General features: G+C 39.0%; 1 protein-coding gene across 2 annotated transcripts in view; it reads right to left on the reverse strand.

Moving 5' to 3' along the window:
- LOC150079006 (cytokine receptor-like) overlaps positions 1 to 18,332 on the reverse strand; it is a 453,754-nt gene that overhangs the window by 213,950 nt on the left and 221,472 nt on the right. For both annotated transcript variants that reach the window (XM_090383341.1, XM_090383340.1), the window contains exon 5: positions 5,001 to 5,182. In XM_090383341.1, coding sequence (XP_090239467.1) covers positions 5,001 to 5,182 — 182 coding nt within the window. The remainder of the gene's footprint in view (positions 1 to 5,000; positions 5,183 to 18,332) is intronic.

Genomic DNA, 18,332 nt, shown 5'->3' on the forward strand with positions numbered 1-18,332 from the left:
ACTAGAAAAAATGGAAAAATCTTTAAATCTGTGGATAGAAGACCAAACTCAATAAAATTCCGTTAAGTTCACTCATCATTCGTGAAAAGGAAAAACTCCTTTATCATCACTTTAGCGAAACTGGTGATAGCACTGGCGGGATAAGTTTTTTAGCTAGCAAAGGCGCTGGTTTGAAAGATTTGTTTGAAATTTCTAATAAATATTACATTTAATATTAAATTGTTTCTTATTTTCATTTCGATGCCATATGCTTGCATTTCACTATGTACTGTCTATGAACATAGTCATATTAAGAAGGTACATATAATACATACATAGACAAAATTTTAGACTAGTTTTTCTTATATATTTCATACTTTGGAACGGAACCCCTTTATTACTATGGGAGCCATAACTCAGTATTCGCGTTTTCGGTATTCGCAGCATTCCTCAGGAGCGTAACCCCCGCGAATAGCGGGAGTTTACTGTACTTGGATTTTAGGAAAGCTTTTGATGCTGTTGCACATGGGAGACTACTGTAGAAGTTGGAGAAGTATTGCATTAAGGGCAAGTTGCTACAATGGATAAAAGGATCGTTGAGTGGGAGAAGACAGAGATTGGTAATCAATGGACACTGCTATTCAGGGACTAATGTTATTAGTAGGGTTCCTCAGGGGACCGTGTTGGGCCCATTGTTGTTTTCTTCATCAATATCATTGTTAAATCTGTATTTAACAATGATATTGATGAAGGAGGTATCAGGCTTAATATTCAAGTTTGCAGACGATATGAAGGTTGGTAGGCCTTGAATGGTTTGAGCAAACTCAATGCTGATGGGATTCTTCATCTTTCTCAGATTCCACACCTGAGGGGGCATAAATTCAAATTGAGGAAAGACAGTTGTAGACTAGATGTGCAGAAATTTGCCTTTAGTCAGTGGGTAGTTGATTGTTGGAGCAAGCTTTCATCTGTCATTGTGGAAGTTGACAGCTTAAATAAATTCATGGCTGAATTAGACAAACATTTGGAGTGAATGGATGGGTGAAACGGGAAGGTTTTTTTTTTTGGCTGATGCTATATAAGCTTGCTTTCTTGCATCATATTCCTCTACTAATGCCTCACAGATGGCACATCATCAGTAGTTAAGAATTAATTGGACTTTACTGAACAATATTTGATAATGTGCACTAATAAATCTTAAAAGGTGGTACTACAGTAATAAATTTAGTATTCTTTTTGCAAAAAAAATCCACACGAAAGGTAGTACTTTAAATCTTATCCAGCATACAAGCCAGGCCAGTCCACCTTAAAAGGATGACAGTACCTTTCTTCCAATTTTTTTAAGGATAGAAGACATTTTCATCCTGAAAATTAAAGCAATAGAGTAAGAGAGCATTAAACAGTAGGTTGTGTTTATCTGTGTGCTTTACTAGATGATTCAGAAAAAGCCACCACTTGTCCTTTTCTTGCTGCTTTTCAATGTCAATGTTCAATTTCTTAACTAGTTACAACTGATAAGAACATCCATGTGACTCATACTGAGATCAATCCCATTCATAAATAACACTGATACATGCAAGGTATACTGTATTTGAGTAGCAGTGATTCTAGGGAAAAATGCCACTTCGGACGAAAAAATTGAAAGTTTTATATAATGAACAGGCCTTTGGAGTAATTAAACAATCTCATTATGAAGTTTTCTGAACATGTGACAGGTTGCTAGGAACAACTCATGGGGTTTTGCCAATTATATACAGGAACTTTGCCAATAGAGATAGAGATAATTATTTCATTATATAAAACAATGGTTAAGCTGCACTTCGAATATTGTATACAGGCTTGGTGACCACATTTTAGGAACGATATGAACCTGTTAGAAAGAAGAGAGAAGAGCAGTGAGATTGGTTAAGGGCACAAAGGGGTATTTTCTTATTAAGACAGAATAGTTTGAAAGCTTCATTGAAAAGGCCTCTGGAGTCGGGAACTCTGCAATTCATATGTAAATGTTACTAAATAACACTTGATTCGAATCTATAAAATTGCCTTTATTATGATAATATAAAATAAAATACATGCATACTGATCGTATAACTGTATATTAAAACAAAATAAAATAAATGTATAACAAGAATAAAATACAGTAAACCCCCGCTATTCGCGGTATCTGTATTCGCGGTCACTGATTTAACATAAAATGAAACCTAAAAAAAAATGTGAATTTTAAAGCGCCGTGAACATTTTCCGCCATAAAAAAACATGGGTGTGTGGCTAAAATTATATGGGTGTGTGGTTAAAACAGCGCTCAGTGGGTGGGTGGGGGGGTGACAAAATCGCGAGCGTGGATGTTTCTCGCTAATTCTTGTTCGGTATGTGTTATGCGCTTGCCATGGAAGGTTTCGTCGTTTGTTTTTAATTTATATGCTTTTAAAATTGAATAAATTTATCAATTTATAAATTGATATGCTTACAAAAGTGATAAATCTACCATTTTGCAGTGTAAAACACTTTTTCGAGTGTGTTAACGGAAGAAAGTGACTTTATTTGGACAAGTTCTTTCTAGCCCGTACAAAAATATGGCTACGAATAACAAGGGATATGTGATAAATATCAAAGAAGCATTAGCGAATAAAATTGAGTTATTAGATAAAATTTTTAATGGTGAAAGTGTCTTCTCAGTGGCAAAACATTATAAAATCAATGAGTCAACGGTACGATCAATCAAGAAATTGGAAGAAAAAATCCGTCATAGTGTTCGTGAAAACGCGCTAATTGCTTCAAAAATTTGCTCTGTAACTCGTGATGTTAAATTAGAAAAAAATGGAAAAGCTTTAAATCTGTGGATAGAAGACCAAACTCAAAATAAAATTCCGTTAAGTTCACTCATTATTCGTGAAAAGGCAAAACCCCTTTATCAACACTTAAGCGAAACTGGTAATAGCACTGGCGGATAAGTTATTTTAGTTAGCAAAGGCACTGGTTTGAAAGATTTGTTTGAAATTTCTAATAAATATTACATTTAATATTAAAGTGTTTCTTATTTTCATTTCGATGCCATATGCTTGCATTTCACTATGTACTGTCTATGTACATAGTCATATTATGAAGGTACATATAATACATACATAGACAAAATTTTAGACTAGTTTTTCTTATATATTTCATACTTTGGAATAGAACCCCTTTATTTACTATGGGAGCCATAACTCAGTATTCGCGGCATTTCTCAGAAACGTAACCCCCGCGAATAACGGGGGTTTACTGTACAATAAAATATATAAAATTAAAAGCGATAAAAGTTGTTTAAAATCACTAGAACCACTACGGATTTAATTAATTTGGGCAGATGGGCTAAGAAGTGGCAACTGAAGTTTAACCTTGAAAAAAGCAAAGTACTGCATATGGGTAGAAGTAACCCCAGAGAAACGTACCAACTGTGTGGTACTACACTTAAGGTGGTAGAAAATGAAAGACCTGGGAGTAATTGTGCAGTCAGATATGAAGTTCTCTGAGCAATGCAGACAGGCTGCCAGGGCAGGTCATGGGGTTTTGTCAATGATATATAGGAATTTTGCTAGCAGGGAAAAGGAGGTGATTATCCCTCTGTATAAGGCAATGGTCAGGCCACGCCTTGAGTACTGCGTACAGGTCTGGAGGCCTCATTTTAGGAAGGATGTAGATTTACTTGAGCGTGTACAGAGAAGGGCAACAAGATTGGTGAGGGGAATGAAGGGATCCTCTTACCAAGAGAGGCTTAAGTTCTGCAAATTGCAGTGGCTGGAGACTAGGCACCTGCGCGGTGATCTGATTGAGGTATATAAGGCCTTGAATGGGTTGAGCACGCTGAATTCTGATGGGGTCCTTCCACTTGTTCAGATTACGAACCTAAGGGGGCATAAATTCAAATTAAGAAAAGACAGAGGTAGAATAGATGTGCGGAAATTTGCCTTTAGCCAGTGGGTGGTTAATTGCTGGAACAAACTTCCATCTGTCGTTGTGGAAGTTGATAGGTTGAATAAATTTAAGGAGGAACTGGACAGGCATTTGGAGGGAATGGTGTGATTCTTTTTTTTTTTTTTTTTTTTTGGCTGATGCTGCATAAGCTCATACATTTGCTTTCTTGCATCACATGCCACTACTACTACTACTACTACTAACACAGGAGCTTTTGGCAGCAGTGGCCACCTTCATCAGCTATAGTGGTTGCAGGATGACCGACAATTTTCAAACATGAATTTGAAAGCTACAGCATTTGGACTGTAAGTGTCTGTGTAGTAACCTGATTGAGATGTTTAAGGTCATGAAAGGTTTGAGTAACTAAATACCGAGGCAATATTTATCTTTAATCACATGACATACACAAAGTGACAAATTTAAATTGGGAGGATATAATTGTAGGCTGAATGTCCAAAGATTTCTTTAGTTAGAATCTGATTATTGGAATAAACTCCCACCTGGTGTTGTGTAGGCTATAAGGGAATGGATAAATATCTGTTAAGAAATAGGTAAATCAAAGAAGGGAAATAGATACTAGTTACATTATTTTATTAAAATAATGTTAAATTTGATTTATTTATATTTTTTACTGGTGCTACATAAACTTGCTTCATTGTATTACTTTGCCAATTCTAAAGACATGGGCGAGGTGCATTTTTCTGTCCCCAGCTTCGATTCACATGGGCTACAATGCACCTCTTCTCTTGTCCTTTGGGAATTTGATAAATAGATGAAAACAGTGATTTCAAATCATTCTTTGGAGTTCAAATTAGCTTTGAATAGTAATATGTGCACATGTGTGTTTATCAGATTTTTTTTTTTTTTAAGCATTTAATTAGCAGGACAGACAATCATGACGCCAGACCAGTAGCAAGTCATAGATTACCAAATGATGCTATAACAAATAAAGGACTTAAAATATTTACTAAGAAAACATAAGATCATTCAAATAAATTATTACTGAAAAAAAAAAAAAAAACAGCTGCAAATAATCAAACAAAAAACATAGATGTCAATGTTCTACTTACTTATTTTATAATGATCAACAACCATATGTGTAGAACTAGTTCCCAGGACGTTTTCACCAACCATGACAAAATACAGTTTATCATCCACTTTTCGATAAATTGGCTTTGTGCTCGCAGTCCATTTGCACTGTTCATTTGTACAAATTTCATCTGGACATGGTGTTTTACCATAAGCTATGCCTCTAAATACAAAACCGAACACAATTTAAAAATACACTCAGCGAGCTAATATATATATATACAAAATATAATTTAACTAAACAATAAAGAAGGGTGGTTCAAAGTTTGTAAAATAACCTTGTGTATCATTTATACATCCCTGAAGTTTTTATGAATATGACATTTCATCAACAGGTGCATTTTTGTATAATGATATCAGTGAAATAATTTATTATTTTTAATTTTTATGCTAACCTCAAACAACAAAAGTTTATAGGAACACAAGGTTGTTTCAAAGAACACACAGAAGGGATAAGTGAAAAATGAAAGTTACAGAGGGCAGTTGCCCTCTGAATCACAACCTTTTAAAATGCACTACTTGCTTGATTTTTGTGGAGCAATCAAGTATGGGACATGATATTGCCAAGGTCTTTGTGTGTGTGCGATGTAAGGAGTGTGAGAAAATCAGGCGACAACTCAGCGTTGTTATGGGACAATATGAGAGCTTGAAGGACAGGTTGTATGCCCTCGAAGGATCTAAACTGAGGGGCTCATCAAGAACTCAGCTGCCCACATCAATGCCAGAGCTTGCATTTGATCATCAAGCAACACAGCGGCAACCCGCAAGGCAGAATGCGCTGGTCCCACAGGAACTAATAGTTTTTGGTGACTATTGTCAGGGAAATGGGGAACATGGCATGTAAAAAGGATAGGTGGAACAGGGTATGTCTGCCAGGAGCAAAGGCTGATGAAGTTGTAGAGCGGATATAATCTTTTAAGGTACACAAAAGATGATATTGTTGTACATGTTGGCACTAATGATATTAAGAGTGGGAGACCGGCGGAATTACTTAACAAGTACAGTCACTGTTGAAAAAAGCCATGAATTAGGGTTGAATTTGAAATTGTCTGCAATTCTGCCCAGACACAATAAGAGGGAGTATATGACGAGAGCCTTGTTGATCAATTTGGCCCTGGAAAGATTGTGCAAGGCTCAACGGGTAGAATTTTTTTCAGCCTGGTCTGTACTTGTTAACAGAAGAGACTGCTTTTACAGGGATGGGATACACTTAAATAGAAAGGGTGCAAGAATATTTGCAGATGCTGTCGAGGCAGTGTTAAGTGTGTCAGAAAACTGCGAGCTTGGGGGGATACAAGGACTAATAGATTAACAGTAGCCACCCACTGGCAGAGGTGAAAGTGATTCTTGCACTGTTTCTATTGGAATGAGCAGAAGCCTAGAAAACAAGATGCAGGGTATTTCAGAGACTGCTGGGAGTCATTGCGGTACAAGTAAACACATGGGTTGTGTTAGGATAGCTAAGAATAGGAACAGGTGCATGTATACTTGTGTATACACCAATGCTAGGAGTTTGGTAAATAAATTTGATGAATTTGAGGTATTGCTCAAAACATCAAAGGCAGATATTGTTGGGATATCAGAGATGTGGTGTCACACAGATATAAGGAATGCACAACTGAAATTTGGATAGTACAATGTGTACAGAAAGGGAAGAGGGGTTATGCTATTAGTTAAGAAACACAAAATCCAAGGAAGTGAAGCCAGTCGACATCGCTGGTCAGTGCAGTGTCGAGTCAGTTTGGTGTGACATAAGCATTGGGAGATCAAAATTGAGAGCAGGAGTGTGTTCTGGGCCTAATGACTCTGATGAGTATAATAAGGAATTGTACAGGGAAACAGAGTGGGCCAGTAAATCAGTCTTATAATAGGGGATTTTAATTTCCCAGATATTGACTGGAATTTGTGGGTTGTTCACTCACACACTAGCAAGGCTTTTGTGGTTTTATTGGATGATTGTTTTCTACAACAGCATGTTCGGGAGGCAACTAGAGGGAGTAATACTCTTGATCTGATTATCAATGGTGATTATTCATGCATTAAGAATCTGCAGATAAAGGAACCACTAGATGGCAGTGATCACAGTGTGCTGAAGTTGGATTTACTCAAAGAGGTAACTACCATCAGGGGTAAAGAGAAGGGTTTTTGCTTTCACAAAGGCGACTACTGTGGCGACTACGGTGAAACAGTATTTAAATTTTATGCAATGGGACCAACTGATGATGTTACCAACACCAAATTCAAAGAATTTATCTTGGAAGCTACTAGGCTTTATATACCAACTAAGAAATACTGTTCAGGGTTTAGGCCTAAATGGATGTTAGGTGAACTAATGAGACATAGGGCAGAGAAGAAAAATGCATGGGATACATATAAATTAATGGGTGACATGGAAGTCTATGATAGATATAAGCTGGTCTCTAACCAAGTCACAAAGGAGATTAGGCAAGCAAAGGCAGATTATGCGAAATCTACGGCAAAGGATGCAAAGAAAAACAACAAAGAGTTCTTTACCTATGTAAACTAAAAGGAAAAGGATGAATCGGATTGGTCCACTGGATATTGATGGTTCAATTATTGATGAACCTACTCAGGTGGCTAACAAACTAAATGAGTATTTTGTATCTACATTCACACATGAGGAGTTATTCAGCGAGGGGAATGTCAGAGGTGTATTCAACTCTGTCAGTAAGCTAGAGAATCTTGTAATAACTGAGAGTAAAGTGGAGGAGAAATTGTTGAAGATAAACGTAAAAAAGGCACCCGGAGTGGATGGCATTTATCCAGTTATATTAAAGGAGGCAGCAAAGGAAGTAAGCAAACCGTTAGCCATAATTATGATAGCTTCTTTGGACTTAGGGGAGGTACCCATGGACTGAAGATGTGCAAATGTGACCCCAATTCACAAAGGAGGATCAAAAGGAGACAAGTAATTATAGACCAGTTAGTTTAACTTCTATTCCAGGAAAATTAATGGAGGCACTGGTTAAAGAAGCATTGCAGGATCATCTAGACAAGACTTCAGTTATAGCTCGGACACAGCATGGTTTTGTTAAGGGAAAGAAAGTCTTTCCTGACCAATTTGATTGGATACTATGTTGTGGTCACAAAGGAAATGGATGCAGAGAATAAATTTGATATCATATATTTGGATCTTAGAAAGGCTTTTGATACTGCTACACATGGAAGACTGCTGAACAAATTGGAACAGCGTGGCATTGGAGGCAAATCCCTGCTATGGATAAAGGGATGATAGAGTGGGAGGAGACAGAGTGGTAATCAATGGACACTGCTCATCGTGGACTAATGTTATTAGTGGAGTCCCTCAGGGTTCAGTGTTGGGTCCATTGTTGTCTTCTGTATTTATAAATGATATTGATAATGGTATATCAAGCTTAATGTCAAAGTTTGCAGACAATACAACAGTTGGTAGGGTTGTTAAGGACACTAATGACAGTACGCTGCTGCAACAGGATCTAGAAAAGTTGAGCAGATGGGCTGAGAGGTGGCAAATGAAGTTTTTAACATTGACAAATGTAAAGTACTACATATGGGAAGAAGTAACCCCAGAGTAACGTATCAACTCTGTAGTACTACACTGTAAGAACGAAAAGGACCTGGGGTAATTGTGCAGGCAGATATGAAGTTTTCTGCGCAGTACAGTCTGCAAGAGTAGCTCATGGTGTCTTGTCAGTGATATACAGGAAATTTTTAGCAGGGATAAGGAGGTGATTATCCCCTTGTATAAGGAAATGGTCAGGCAAATGACCGGATTGTGGGTAGAGTTATGTGGGGGAAACAGGAAGGCGGCTCAAAGATCGTCTTGGGGAACACACAAGGGCTATACAGACAGCAAAATTTAGCAAGTCTGCTATTGCCGAACACTTTTGGGAAAAGCAACACCAGGTCAACCCAGAGAATGCTGTCATCCTTGACCGGGCGCATAAATTCTGGGACTGCAAGTGGCTCGAGAGCTTGTGGATTGGTTCATCCGAAAGTAATACTATGAACAGGGATAGAGGTGTTTGGCTTCACCCCCTTTTTGAGGCTATACTCCTCGCAAAGGATGAATGTTTCTGCCTACCACGCCCCAGAGCTGCTTCCGGTTCTGGTACACACAAAGGATTTACCGCTCGTGCGCCTGGTCAACCACATGTGCCTTGCTTCTGATACTTAAGGATGTGTTGCTTAATGCACTGTGTTGTTGAGAAAGGAGGCAGGCGCCCCCAAAAGCTACAACTGCACAGTTTTAACTTTTAATTTTTACATTTTATTGTATTTTAACTTGATATCTTATTTTATTTTATAGTATTTTATTATAATGTATTATGTAGTAAGTCAGTCATTGTAAATAGATTATTTTACAGTATCCACTGTCTTGTAAATATTAAACTATGTTAACTTAAACGGCTGGTGTATTAATTTAATATTGTGAACAGGATTCTCTTTTGCTTGACCGCTGAACGCACCTAGCATTAGCTCTGGATTTTTTAAACTGGAGTAGATTAGCAGTGGTACAATTCTTGCAAAAGTTATTTCAGGCTTTTTTTTTTCTTGTTTGGCTTGGTTGTGTGTGTGTGTGTGTGTGTTATGGGTGTTTAATGGCGCACAAGCTGCTGTGGCTATATTGCGCCTATTCATAGGTATGTTGAAAAGATAAAATAAATAATTAATGTGAAGACGGTTCAATCTCATTTCATGCCAGAAACTAATCAGAGTCGCTTATACATTCCTATTTGTTTCAAATAACAGAAAAGTTCATTAATATTGGCATTTTCACCAATGATATCATTTAATGTTATCCGTTCACGGAAATTAGCCAGAGAATGAAATATTGAAGTTCGATGTTGTTGATAATGTGGACAGTCAATCAAAATATATTTGACTGTTAGATGCTCAGAGCACTGTGAACAAAGAGGAGGATCATCGCCTGTGAGTAGATGGAGGTGAGTCAGATGAGTATGTCCTATTCTAATCCGCGTAAGTACCACTTCTTCTCGCCGAACTGTCTGAATGCATGAGTGCCAAAATTTTGGGTCCTGTTTTAACTGGAACAGTTTGTTATTTGTTTGTTTATGCCATAGCTCTGTCCATTGTGCATGATATGCTGTTTGAATTATAATATTATAATCAGAAACTGGAATAAAGGCAGAGGTTAAATCTACTGTTGATGGATTTTTAGCCGAAATATCAGCCAACTCGTTCCCTTTGATGCCTGAATGTGCTGGAATCCAGCAAAAGTTCACTCGTTGCTGGCGATCTTCGATTTTCAACAGCAAATACTTGATTTGATTTAGTATAGGGTGATCCTTATAAGAGAAATTCTGCATTGCTCTAATTGAGCTGAGAGAGTCGGTGTAAATTAAATATTTTGCAGATGGGTGAAGACTCAAATTTTCTATAGCTAATTGAATTGCATATAATTCCGCTGAAAAGCTGCTGTACTCAGGTGGAAGAGAGGCTGATATGATAGCAGAGGGAAACACTGCTGCTGCTCCAACAGTTGAATGAGATTTGGAACCATCAGTACATATCGGTAAGAAGTCAAAACAGTTTTGAATATGGCTAGCATGGAGTTGTTGCACGTTCAGAGTTGGTAGATGATTCTTTCCCCATTGGAGAAAATAATTATCACAGGCTGGTTGAGGAAATGGGGTCCATGGTGGGCAAGAATAATTCTTTCTGTGCTGCCTACTCTGGAGAGGAACATTCCAATTTTGTGCTATTTCAAGGAGCCGTAGGCCTGCTGGGCGTATTTTGTTTGGTTTATTTCTATAGAGATTGTGAAAGATGGATTAAAGAGATATGGTTGGATGGGGTGCGGAGAACAGTTTCGTATTCTGACTGCATATTTAAGTAGTAACATTTTTCTGCGGAGGTCTGCTCCCCAAGCATGCTCTAAGCATGTTCAGCTTTTTCAGACAGGTAGTACGTATTACTTTAATGTGCTCAAGGAAATTTAACTTGCTGTCTAATATTAATCCCAAGAATCTAATATTGTTGGTAATCGGGATGCTGGAATTTGATATCCGGCGTTCAGGGTCTGTATGTAATTTGCGTTGGTTACAAAAGTGGATAGCAACTGTTTTCTGATGGGAAAGCCAATATCCATTGAACTCAGCCCATTTTTGAATTTTATTGAGGGATATTTGCAATTGGCGTTCAATAGATCTCATGTTCTGAGAGTGGCAAGAAATGGAGAGATCGTCAGCATAGAGATAGGCTTCTACAGTATTTGGAAGTTCTTTGGAAATGGAATCAATTCTAAGGGCAAATAGGGTTGCACTCAAAACCGACCCCTGTGGTACTCCTTCTTCCTGCAAGAATGTAGAAGAAAGGGAGTTTTGGTATCGAACCTGGAAAGAGCGGATCTGGAGGAAGTTCCTAATGAATATAGGCAGGTTACCTCGTAGACCAAGATTATGTAGGTCACTGAGAATGCCATACCGCCAGGTAGTATCAAATGCCTTTTCTATATCAATGGAGACCATGACAAGGTGTTCGTTTTTCACAAAGGCATTGCGAATTTCAGATTCGGCCTTATCATCAGATCTAGAGAGGACCTATTTTTCCGAAAGCCATGTTGACAATTACTCAGTAGTTGTTCAGTTTCAATGATCCAGCTGAGTCGACTGTGGATCATTTTTTCAAGAATTTTACTAAGGCAACTTGACAGAGAGATTGGCCTGTAACTATTAGGACTGGAAGGATCTTTTCCAGGTTTCAAAAAGGGCAAAACTGTAGCATGGCGCCAAGATGTTGGATAAATATTTTCCAGGAAGATCCGGTTAAAGAAAACTAGCAGCATATGTAAGTTTTGCTCATCGAGATGCTGCAGCATGACATAATATATGCCATCTGGCCCAGCTGCACTGTTTCTCGTTGTTTTTATGGCTTGTAAAAGTTCACAATATTCAAGGGGCTGATTATACGGAAGTGATCGTGAGGTTTTAAAGTTAATGGGCCTCTGTTCGGTGGAGGTCTTAATTTTTTGGAATTTCGGAGTGTAATTTGATACAGCAGAGACTTCGGCAAAGGTTTTACCCAAGGCATTCGCTATATCTAGAGGACCAGAGAGTTCTTGTCCATTGTATGAAAGAATTGGGGAAGGGATGATTGGAAACTTCCCAGAAAGCTGTCTAATTTTCTTCCATATTAATCTGGAGTCGGTATTTCTGTTGATAGTACATGCAAACCGAGTCCAAGAATCTTTCTTGGCTTGCCTGTGAATGAACCGCGCTTTTGCCCTTAGCTTCTTGTAGCTAATTAAATTAGCTGTTGTTGGAAATCGACGGAATAAATTGAATGCTTTCTTTTTTTCCTTCTTTGCTTTCATGCACTCTTCGTTCCACCAGTAGTTGAAGTGCCGTCGGGTTGGGGGGGGTTTGATAATGGAATTGAGTATTTTGCTGCAACTAAAAGACTGGATGTGATATAATCGGTTACTTTATCTATAGGTTGTAGCTGAATAGTTTCTTTGTCCAGAATGATTGCTGATTGAAATTTCTCCCATTTGGCTTTAGAAAATTTCCATTTTCTGCAGGGTTGGTCTAATGGTAGTTGTGTAGTGAGCAGGTTACAGACAATTGGAAAATGGTCACTTCCCATTGGATCATCCATAGCGGACCACTGAATGACTGGAAACAGTATCGGAGAACAAATCGAGAGGTCAATTGCAGAGGCCTGTCCAGTAGGTAACTGTATATGGGTGTGTGTACCAGTATTAAGAATGGTAAGATTTTGTTTATCTAGTAGAGTTTCAATCAGTCGGCCCTGTCTATCTAATTTAGAGGATCCCCATAAAGGGTGGTGGCCATTAAAATCCCCTAGCAAGCAAGACTGGTGATGGTAGCTGTACTAAAAGTTCTTCAATATCTTTGAAAGAGTAGGTATTGTTTGGTGGGAGATAGACTGAGACTAGCGTAAACGCAATCTCAGCAATCAGAAGCACAGCAACGGCTTCAATTTTGGTTTGAAGAATGATTTGACTAGCAGGGATCTTTGAGTTAATCAAAACAGCTACACCACCACGAGCAGAGTCAGATGTATTCCGATCTCTTCGGTAGACTGAGTAGTTTTTTATAGAAACAGAAATTTTAGCAGTTAAATAGGTTTCCTGCAGACAGAAACCCACTGGAAAGTAGCGTCTAATTAAGTACTGAATGTCATCAATGTTGCATCTAAAGCCTCTACAATTCCACTGTAAAATATAAGGCATTATTTGAGTTTAGAAGAAGCTGTACCTGACGTGGCTGTCTTTTGGCGTTCTTGGCTTTGGTTTATTTCTTTTTGGAAAGGTGGGGCGACCTGTGTCCATATCTTCTTCTTCTTCTGCAAATATTTCAAGAATCGGATCTTCCTGTTTAGATGGGTACTCTTGATCCATTGATGTTTCCTGAATACTCTGTTTTGAAGTTGAACTGGGATTATTTGGTGTGGTAGCAATCATTGGCAAATGAGGAGATTTTGCTGGAATCGTAAGAGGCGTATTACTTGCTTGATCTGAGTGCTTCTGGATATTGGACTGTTGCTGATAAAGAACAGCTTGTGCCCAGTCGGAGATTGATATGTTGGATGGAACAGGAACATCAGTTTGCGTGGCTATTGTTTGATATTTTTTTGCAATATCAAACAATAGCATAGCTACGGTTAGATATACTGGTGCAATTAATTTTCCTGCTTCCTGATAAGTAACTTTGTTTTCGACTTTATATTTTACAATTTTTTTCTCCATTTTGCACTTCTCACATGTTTTAGAGTAAGCAGGATGGTTACCCTTGCAATTAGGACAAGTCATTTCTTTTGCCGAACAGTCGTTTTGACTGTGATCAGAAGATCCACAGTTGGAACAAGCTGGGTTCCCTCTGCATGCCGTCTGAGAATGTCCCTACTTTTGGCATTTGTAGCATCTCAGCGGATTAGGAATATAAGGACGAATGCGACAGAGTAGATATCCTGCTTTTACTGTTGAGGGTAGATTTGGACTGTTAAAGGTGAGAATGATACTTCTGGTGGGTGTGAGTATATTGTCCCTTTTAGTCATGATTCTTTTGACAGCAATTACATTTTGTTCATTTAGCTCTTCTTTAATTTCTTCTTCTGTCACATTCAAAAGGTCCCAACTAGATATAACACCCTTAGATGTATTTAGGGTTGCATGGGCAGTTACCTTTACTGGAATTTTTGCAAAGTTTGTCACTTTCAGGAGCTTTTCAGAATGCCTGCAGTTGACAGTTTCTACTAGTAAGTCCCCCGATTGCAATCTCTTAACCATCTTGGGAGACCCTGCAATACTTTCCAAGTGTTTTTGGATAAGAAAGGGGGATAGCTTACTAAGAGGCTGTTCTGATAATGAATGCATTATTAAAAATGCAGGAAACTCGGTCGCAGAGGAAATGGTTTTTAACCTCTTTGCTTGCGAAGAGTCATGTTCGTGCTCTGTGTTTAGCCGACTGCTTGTCGGTTCTAAACAAGGAAACATATTTTGTTCCATCTTGGCTCCTTTTAGCCCCTGGCAGATGAACTTTTCTGCCAAGGTTACCGGCCCCGCCACGGGGAGGCAGGAGCAGTGCCTGGAGTGACCAAGCGAAATTAGTAGGAGTTAGTCTATTAGATATGAAAAATAAAGAAAGGTTACTTTCCTGCCTTGCTCTCTACCAGTACTTTTGATACAAGAGCTACTAAATTAAAGGATTTCTCAAAGAGAGGGACGTAAAAGAGAACGCAGAATTCACCTATCAAAAAGTCGCAGAGAAAGCACAAATAGAAATCGCTCAGTCAATCGCTTGGCACCCGGGGCCTGGCTTGGTTGTATTCGTTGTTCCATCAAAGTTTTGGTTTTATTCGCTGACTTATGGAAACTCTTGGTATTGCTGCTTCTGTGGCCTGCAGTATTTGGTTTGTTATGTAATCAACAGCATCATTTATTGACACATTTGTAACAACTGTTTTTTCTAGGATTGCTAGCTGCCTATATTTTTCCCAATCAGCTTTTGCAAAGTTCCATTTGGCTGTCTGATTATGGCAGGGTAGTAAATTTGCTTCTGTGACAGACTATTGAGTAGTGATCACTACCCAGAAAACTATCATGAACAGACCATTCAAACAAAGGAAAAAGGGCTTGTGAGCATATGGAGAGGTCAACTGCTGAATTTGACCCAGAAGGCAGGTGAAAATAAGTGGGTAGTCCAGTATTCAGTAGGGTCAGGTTTAATTTATCGAGAAACTTTTATAATATTTTTCACCATTTATCATATATCTTATCACCCCATAAAGGATTGTGTGCGTCAAAATTCCCCATGATGCAAAAGGGGGGGGGGAGCTGAGATACAAGGGTTTGAAGATCACTGTACAAGATGTCTTGGTTAGGAGGAAGATATAGAGAGACAACGGTAAGAGCAAAACGAAAGGATATTCGAGCGGCTACTGCTTCAAGATTTGTTTGTAGCATTAATGGTCAGGGGGGATATTGGAGCTGACTGAATTGCTATCCCTCCATGAGCTGAATTGGTTACATGAGCAACTCGATCTTTTCTGTAGGTAACGTGATGTTTAATGTGAGATAGTAACAGAAGTGGTTAAATTAGTTTCTTGAAGGCAAAAGTCAACTGGGTTATACTGAAGAAGGAGATCTCAAATGTCATTAAGGTTACTGTGATATCCTCTACAATTCCATTGAAGAAAACTGGGCATTATTTGGATGTAGTGGGGTCCACAGTTTCTGTCCAAAGAGCTGTTGGCTTATTGTGAACAGATTTTCTTTTTGGAAAGTATGGTCTTCCTGTCTCCATCTCTTCCTCTGGGAAGAGGTCGAGAACTGGTCCTTCGTGGTTAGTGTTTTCTTCCATTTCTGTTGAGTCATCTTTAGTAGGGTCGTCACTTTCTGAGTACTTTGTGTTATTATTAGTATGCGGAACAGTGATTGGTGTAATAATAGCCCTGCTTGTCTTAGATGGTTTGCTAGATAAGGGCACAGTTGCCAAAACTGACAGAGCCCAGTCTGACTTTTTTTTTTTTTTTTTGATTTGGTAGTTGTTGGCGCATCGGCTTCTGTGGCCATATTGCACCTCCCAAGGTTTTTGCAGTACTTTGATCCAAGCCCGAGGCGGGAATCGAACCCGCGACCTTTGGGTTGCCGGGCAGGTACTTTACCCACTCGGCTAGCCCGGTCGGCCGCCCAGTCTGACATTGATGTGTTTGGGGGAAATGTAACTTCTGTTTGAGTACCAGTCTTTGATACTCTTTGCACAGTACTGCTTAGTGCAGTTGGCTTTTGAACTACTTGAGAGAAAGTGGGTCGCATGTTGAAATGAACCTGTACCAACTTTTTGGCTTCTTGGTATGTGATGTTTTGTTCGTCTTTGACCCATTGAATGTTTTTTGTTTTTTTTTTCTTTTTTCCAAAGAGGACAATCTCTGGAATAGGCAGTATGTGTGACATTACAATTTGAGCACTTGTGCTGTTCTGATTTACATTCTGGGTGAATGTGCTCGTGTGAACCGCAATTAACACAAGTGGGTAATCCTCTGCACACGTTTTGGGAATGCCCATATTTTTAGCATTTAAAACAGAGTGTTGGATTAGGAATGTACAGTTTTACTTGATAATTAAGATACCCTGCTTTGATGGATATTGGAAGTTTCGGGCTATCAGATTTTAATATTATGTTCCGAGTCGGAACTAGAGCATTGTCTCGTTTGGTATATATGCGTTTTACATGCACGATTCCTTAGTCTTGTATTTCATTTTTGAGCTCTTCTTCTGAGAAGCTTATTATGTCCCACTCAGCTATCACACCCCTAGAGGTGTTTAGAGTGACATGATGGGAAACAGTGATGGATAATCCTCCAAAAGATGTTAGTGTTTGGAGCAGTTGTGATTGTCGTTCGTCTGAGACCTCAACAAGCTGGTCACCAGATCTAAGATGCCGGGTTGTTTTTGGCGATCCTATTAGATTTTCTAGGCGTTTCTGTATTTTAAAAGGTGAGAGACCACCTAGAGACTGTTCTTGAGTAGAGTGCAATACAAGATGCATTGGAGCTCTTCTTTTAATAGTATCAGTTTTTTGTCTTTTGGCACTGCATGAGTTAGAGTCTCCTATCTCATGAGTAGCCAAGTTAAGATCCTTAGGTCCTGAAGGGGAGATCAATTTGCTCCTTTTCGCTGTGGAAAGAAGGAGGCAGGAGCAGTGCCACAAGCATAACCAAGTGGCTGAATTAGTTCGGTTAGTAATGTTAAAGAAAACAGAAAGGTGAATTTACTCTCTGGAACTCTGCCTAGTTCGTGTAGTGCAGAAGTTATTAGCATTAGCATTAGCATTAGTAGAGGCATTTGATGCAAGAAAGCAAGCTTATGCAGCATCAGCCAAAAAAAAAAAAAAAAAAAAAAAAAGTAACATAAATAAATAAAAATAACCACTTCCACTTCACCCCTCTGTTCGTTCGAAATACCTGTCCAGCTGAGCCTTAAACTTATTTAGGCTATCAACTTCCACGACAAGGGATGGAAGTCTGTTCCACCCACCAACCACCCGCTGGCTAAAGGCAAATTTCCGCACATCTATCCTACATCTGTCTTTCCTCAATTTGAATTTATGCCCTCTCAGGTGATTTTTCTGAGCTAGAGGAAGAATCCCATCAGCATTGAGCATGCTCAAACCATTCAAGGCTTTGTACACCTCTATCAGATCACCCCGCTGGTACCTAGTTTCCAGACACTGTAATTTGCAAAACTTAAGCCTTTCTTCGTAAGAGAACCCCTTTGTCCCATTCACCAATCTAGTTGCCCTTCTCTGTACTCGTTCCAGCAGCTCTACATCCTTCCTGAAATGAGGCCTCCAGGCCTGTATACAGTACTCTAGGTGTGGCCTGACCATTGCCTTATACAAGGGAATAATCACCTCCTTATCCCTGCTAGAAAAATTCCTATATATCATTGACAATACACCATGAGCTGCTCTTGCAGCTCGTCTGCACTGCTCAGAGAACTTCATATCTGCCTGCACCACCACCCCCAGGTCCCTTTCATTCTCTACCACTGTCAGTGTAGTACCACAGAGTTGATACGTTGCTCTGGGGTTGCTGTTTCCCATATGTAGTACTTTACATTTGTCAATGTTAAACTTCATTTGCCACCTCGAAGCCCATCTGCTCAACCTTTCCAAATCCTGTTGCAGCAGCATAGTGTCAGTAGTGTCCTTGACAACCCTGCCAACCTTCGTATCGTCTGCAAACTTGGACATTAAGCCTGATATACCATCATCAATATCATTTATAAATACAGAAAACAATAAAGGCCCCAATACTGAACCCTG

The sequence above is a fragment of the Mastigoproctus giganteus genome, chromosome 10, assembly GCF_048544385.1.
Source record: "Mastigoproctus giganteus isolate SK-2022 chromosome 10, ASM4854438v1, whole genome shotgun sequence".
NCBI classification, from domain to species: Eukaryota; Metazoa; Arthropoda; class Arachnida; order Uropygi; family Thelyphonidae; genus Mastigoproctus; species Mastigoproctus giganteus.